This window comes from Ipomoea triloba, chromosome 15 (assembly GCF_003576645.1).
Source record: "Ipomoea triloba cultivar NCNSP0323 chromosome 15, ASM357664v1".
Taxonomy (NCBI): domain Eukaryota; kingdom Viridiplantae; phylum Streptophyta; class Magnoliopsida; order Solanales; family Convolvulaceae; genus Ipomoea; species Ipomoea triloba.
The window spans coordinates 25,786,406-25,792,515 of NC_044930.1; the positions used below are offsets into that span (position 1 = coordinate 25,786,406).

General features: G+C 36.1%; 2 protein-coding genes across 2 annotated transcripts; both read left to right on the forward strand.

Moving 5' to 3' along the window:
- The first annotated feature begins 279 nt into the window (after positions 1-279).
- On the forward strand, positions 280-2,510 carry LOC116005942 (putative late blight resistance protein homolog R1C-3). The gene is made up of 2 exons (XM_031246176.1): positions 280-2,450; positions 2,492-2,510. The coding sequence occupies exons 1-2, from the start codon at positions 280-282 to the stop codon at positions 2,508-2,510; spliced, it is 2,190 nt and encodes a 729-aa protein (XP_031102036.1).
- Positions 2,511-2,521: 11 nt separating this feature from the next.
- LOC116007365 lies at positions 2,522-3,300 on the forward strand. The gene is made up of 2 exons (XM_031248029.1): positions 2,522-2,904; positions 3,018-3,300. Exons 1-2 carry the CDS (start codon positions 2,551-2,553, stop codon positions 3,195-3,197), a joined length of 534 nt encoding a protein of 177 aa, XP_031103889.1. The 5' UTR covers positions 2,522-2,550; the 3' UTR covers positions 3,198-3,300.
- Positions 3,301-6,110: the final 2,810 nt, after the last annotated feature.

The window sequence follows — 6,110 nt, forward strand, 5'->3', positions numbered from 1 at the left end:
ACCAAATAACTTTCTACAATCAGCTAATGTTATCAACTAATCATATCTTCTAACCCAATCAGCTAACAGTCATTTACCAAACAAGCCCTTTATCTTTTGCTGCTACATATATTTTTTTTTGAAAGGTTGCTGCTACATATTTATTAGATCATCAAATTCATAATGTCTCATTTGCATTGTATGATAATTTCCCTATAATTGATCAAGACTAATTCATAACTCGTATATGATGATGGAGTTCCAGAAACACTTTAGAGAATTGAAGTTCAATAGATCAGAATGCAGGCTTTAGATGCTGTAACCACTCTAATCAAAATAGTAGAAGCTGCAGAGCAAGACCTTATGAAGCCCAAACATCATGCTGGAGGAATAATGATGGTGTCGCTGCTCGAAACCATCGAGTTACTGTCTGCCAAGCTCTGCATTCTGCAAGCATTTTTGGAGGAGGAGCTAAATATCGAGTATGAGACGATAATGCGGCAGTATTGCGACCTTGAAGATGAAGTTGTTAGAATATATGACGAGTATGAAATAAGATCGAAACTGGGACCAATCTATTCGAAAGCTAATAAATGCGAGCATCTTCTTGTGACCTTGAGAGTAATAGTAAGAAAAATTGAGGAAGTTGAAGAATTGATGCTGAAGATAAAAAAAGAAACTGATTTAGACCCTGATGACGAAGTTTGGGATACCTACCAAAGTGCTTTAGAGCCCGAGAATGAAGTAATTGTAGGATTCCACACTGAAATAGAGACAATAGTTAACCGCCTCTGTTATTTACACTTTATGAGATCAGTTTTCACCATTTTGAGGAATAGTAACATTCACAAGTTTCGGAAATATGTTGAAAATCCTGTGCTGAAACTACAAGTTATCCCACTCGTTGGGGAAGGAGGCATAGGAAAAACTACATTAGCCAAAAGAGTCTATGGACATTCAACTACTATTGCTAGCTTTCACATTCGAGCGTGGGTTGTTTTGACTCAGTTTCCTAACCTCAAAGAGATTCTCATTGGTCTATTACGTTGTATTTCACCAATAACAAGTGAAATCTACACCCTGGACCATGCTCAAATAGCTGAGCAATTATGCACAAGTTTGATGGGCAAGAAGTATTTAATTTTCCTGGATGACATATGGACCACTGCTGCATGGGATGCCATGAAAGGACATTTTCCAGAGAATTTTAATGGAAGCCGAATCTTAGTAACTACTCGGTTCAAAGAGGTGTCTGAATACTTAAGTACGAATCCCTACCAAGTGAAATATCAAAGTGTAGAGAATCTATGGGAATTACTTTCAAGGAAAGTGTTTAGGCAAAGCCGGGTTCAACCCGTGGACAACGGAGACATGAGGAGCAAACTTCGTATTGCGAACAGGATTGTTTATCGTTGCAGTGGATTACCACTAGGAGTTGTTGTGATTGCCGGACTTTTAGCCGCAACAAAAGAGTCCCTACAAATATGGAGAGATGTTGAGGAAAGTTTGGATGGAGTTGAAAATGAAAATAGAATTTCAAAAATACTTTCATTGAGCTACAACTACTTACCTCCTCATTTGAAACCTTGCTTTCATTATTTTGGTGTGTTTCCTGAAGATAATGTCATTCCCGTTAAGAGATTAATCAATTTATGGGTTGCAGAGAGATTTTTAATGCCACATAAAAATATGAGTTTGGAAGAGGTGGCAGAGAGTTACTTGCATGATCTCATTAATAGAAATCTAGTTCGAATTAATGAGCTAAGTATTGACGGCAAAGTTAAATCATGTAACATTCATGATCGAGTGCACGAGGTTTGTGTGAGAGAAGCAATTAATGGGAATACATTGTGCATTACCAATGACAACCATGCTCCAAAAGCTAGTCATTGGTTAAGTTGTCAAACAAGTCATTGGCCAATCACTCAAGCGAGTTATGTGAATTGCCGTCCTGATGAAATCCATTCTATTCTCTGGTTTGGTAAAGATGTATACCGTTCCAAATGCAGGTTGGTATACCCATGCTTGAAATTGCTAAGAGTATTGGATTTATCATTTGTTAAATGGTCACGAGGCATGCCTGGTGAAATAACATATTTGGTTCATTTGAGATACCTGTCTTTAAGTACCATTGGTTCTCTTTACGAGCTTCAATTTCTCAAGCTTAAAAATTTGCTAACTCTCATAGTTACTTCGTGGATGGAAAAATGTCCTTTGCAACTGCCATGTGATATTTTGGGTTTGCCACAATTGAGGCATTTACATGTTGACAAGAGATGTTCACAGTATCTCCCTTGCTTAGTCAAAAAGGATCTACAAACTCTTTATTGGTTGAAAGTTGCTAACTCCGATGAAAAACCAAACTTTAGAATGGTTCCAAACCTAATGGAACTTGGGATTTACATTGAAGGTCAATTGGCGCCTAGCCATCTAGGCAGCCTTGTGTATTTACATCTACTTGAGAAGTTGAAGTTTGAAGTAGGAAGGGTTGAGCGCTTTTGTCTTCCAACAGGCTTTCCACCAAACCTTAAGAAGTTGACACTTCGTTATACTTATCTTCCATGGAAGGAGATGGACACAATTGGTGAGTTGCCGCACCTTAAGGTGCTTAAACTAAAAGATTTTGCCTTTTGTGGCCCAACGTGGAAACCATCGAAGCAGGGCTTTCGGGAATTAAAGGCACTTCTTATTTCACGTTCAAATCTCAAACATTGGAATGCAAGTGGTAAACATTTCCCAGTTTTGGAGCGCCTAGTCTTAAGATATTGTTGGGAATTGAAAAAAATTCCAATTAATTTTGTAAATATTGGAACACTGAAGTTAATTGTGTTAGAATGTTGTCATTCTTCTCTTGTGACCTCTGCAAATCGGATTTCTTTGGCAACTGCAGATTGTCCACTTCGTGTTCGTAAAGTTGGAATTAAGGTTTCTCTCTATTTCTTGATCATTATTTGAAACTATTATTGGATTTTTGCCTTCTAATTCCATGTGTTAATTTAATTATTTATTTTTGTACTCATTTTCAATTACTTTTCAAGGTTGAAATGCCAAATAATGAAAGCTCTGAAGAAGAAAGTGTGGGAAGCTCTAACGAATTGAGTGTTCGAAGCTCTGATCAAGAAAGGTTGAAAGCTCGAAAAAGTGTGAGGAAATATCTAAAGAAGAAGGCGTCGAAATCTCTGAATGCATTCAAAGAATTGAAGAGGAAAGTGTTGTAAGCTCTAAGAAGAAAGTGACTGAGGAATTTGTTAATTTAGGGCTTAATATGAACTTATGAAACCCAAGGTATGTATATACCTTTGAAACGTACTTATACTTGAACTCGATATTAACTTTTGAAATTGCCAATTAATTTCTAGTTTTATTTAAAGATTTCTTTCCTGAGATTTTAAAATTTGCCACTTTATAGTCCTATAGTCAGGTACTAAATCTGGCACTAAACTTTGTTCTTCTTTGACTAAAAGTGGCCAGTTTTCAAAGTCCTTAGATATTAAATGTAGTCAATTTTGGAAGTTGATAACCACAAAAGTGGAAAATCCAACAGTCGTCTAGTCGAGGGACTAAAACAGGAATCCAATAGTTGATAAATGCACCATTTATTGTAACTTTGTCCAAAGAGGTTATTATGCTCTGTTGCAATTGAATTTGAGCTTCACTTTATCTTTCAGCTTGTAGGTTCCTGGCTGAAGTTTATAAGGTCTTCATTGCTGAATAAGTTCTCTGTTGCTTTCTTGAGTTCATGAACAGGCTAATGTTGATAAATATAGCCACTTGTCCAGTTGGTGGTGAACTGTCTATATATTTGGTTGGGAATTCGCCTAATCACTTTCAGGAGAAAACAAACAGAGAGGATTTCTTCCTGTAATTCTTCAAGTGCAGCTCAGAGGTAGTGCATCAATGTAAGATGTTGTATTTTCTTATTTCCATTTGATATGAACATTTCATCTGTGTGTGTTTTGATGTTTTTCTGCTCCAATGACACCATATTGGCTAAGTTGTAATAATATAATCCACTGTTCAATTCAGTATAATTTTACAACATATTAGAATGCGTTTTGGTGCCAATGAAATCTACATTCATTAAGGCTTAAAAGGAACACTACAAATTGCTTGAGTGCTTCATTCCATAAACTTCTCTCATTCGGAAATCTGCAGATAAGTCTTTCTCAAGTTATGGAAATGCATAAAACTATGCACATATGCATTATCTAACCTTTGAGTGGTACTTATACTTGAGATCAATTCTCAAACTCTTCTTTTAGACTTGGGTACTTATTGTAGGTCAGATACTCAGATTACCTTATTTGAAAGACTCAGACTATTACAAGAGAATAACTATTAACTTGAATGTTTTTAAAAATTTTGTTGTCCCAAGGACTATTTTACCGTTCAAAAGGCGGTTGTTACAACTAATTGAAAGTGCAATAAAGTATATAAAAGAAGGTAAATTCTCCTATCACGCATTTTCACGGATAAGGTCGATTTTTTTCAGATAAGTATTACAATTTTTATCATAAGTAATTCTTCAACTTTTTAATGTTATGTTTTGATTTAAAAGTGCTATATATATATATATATATATATATAGAATTTTAATCGCTGTGTTATTAGGTGCGGTCGTGTGGCCGAAGATATGCCGCTGGATGGAGGTGATCTGAGGTGGAGGTTATATATTAGGATTTAGGAAGTTTAATTCGCGTAACTTAAGTGGGGACTTTATTATGGTAATTGTAAGTGGGAAGGTAATTTTAGAGTACAGAAAACACCAACAAACGTATTATTAAAGCACACCATTCAACATACTAAAATGCACCAATTCTTAGATTAAAACACACCACTTAACCACCACACACCAAATGCAACTACTATTGTAAAAATCACCACCATGTATATTAAAACACACCATTCTACGTTATAAAATGCACCACTGGACAAATTAAAACACACCATTCCACACCATACCGAAATACACCACTCAATTCAAATGCACCAATAAAATTAAAACACACCATTATACGTTATAAAATCCACCACTGGACAAATTAAAACATACCATTACCCACCATACCGAAACACACCACTCAATTCAAATGCACCAACAAAATTAAAGCACACCATTCTACGTTATAAAATGCACCACTTGACAAATTAGAACACACCATTCCCCACCATACCGAAACACACCACTCAATTCAACACACCATTCCCCACCATACCGAAACACACCACTCAATTCAACACACCATTCCCCACCATACCGAAACACACCACTCAATTCAAATGCACCAACAAAATTAAAACACACCATTATACGTTATAAAATGCACCAGTTCTTAGATTAAAACACACCACTTAACCACCACACACCAAATACACATACTATTGCCAATTACAGCAATATTATCTCAAATATCAACCAGATTAATGTTGATAATGCACAGAGTATTGCGAATTACTCCATTCTCGTATCTCTGTTGGAGTCGACCTATGCGTTTTGTTCTGAACGGAGCGCTCGTTGCTGGTGATGGAATCCCTTCTACGCTCGTCTCGTGTTTGTTGCTCAGTGCTCGTCGACTTCAAGTCTTCGTCATCGTCTGATCTGATCTGGTTTTGAAATTGTAGTGAATTGTCAACATTATCCTTCCAGTTCGCGTAGTTAAAGATCAGCGCCTATATTGTTTGGATTAATATGAAGACTTAGATCATGGGATCTAATGGTGCAAATAAGACCACACAGCCGCACGGTGGAGACTGGCCGTATCTGATGGGGACTCTCTCTCTCTTTCTATATATATATATATATATATATATATATATATATTATCAAAAATATCACATTTTATGTCATAAGTATATATTGTTTCTCTGGGAAAATTGTAATTTTTGCCTCTCTATAGTATGTCAATTATCAATGTTACCCTGAATTATTAGTGATGTAAATGTTGTCGCTCAATTTTAAAAAACGGTACATATATTGCCCCTCCCGTAACGAAGGAGGGGCAATATTTACACCACGGGAGGGGCAATATATGTACCGTTTTTGAAAACTGAGGGGCAATATTTACACCACTAATAATTCAGGGATGACATTGATAATTAGCATATTATGGAGGAGCACAAATTACAATTTT

Coding starts and splice junctions, on each gene's coding strand:
- LOC116007365 (XM_031248029.1), top strand. CDS start 2,551: ATGGACACAATTGGTGAGTTGCCGCACCTTAAGGTGCTTAAACTAAAA. Junction 2,905..3,017: donor TTCGTAAAGTTGGAATTAAG/GTTTCTCTCTAT, acceptor TTACTTTTCAAG/GTTGAAATGCCAAATAATGA.
- LOC116005942 (XM_031246176.1), top strand. CDS start 280: ATGCAGGCTTTAGATGCTGTAACCACTCTAATCAAAATAGTAGAAGCT.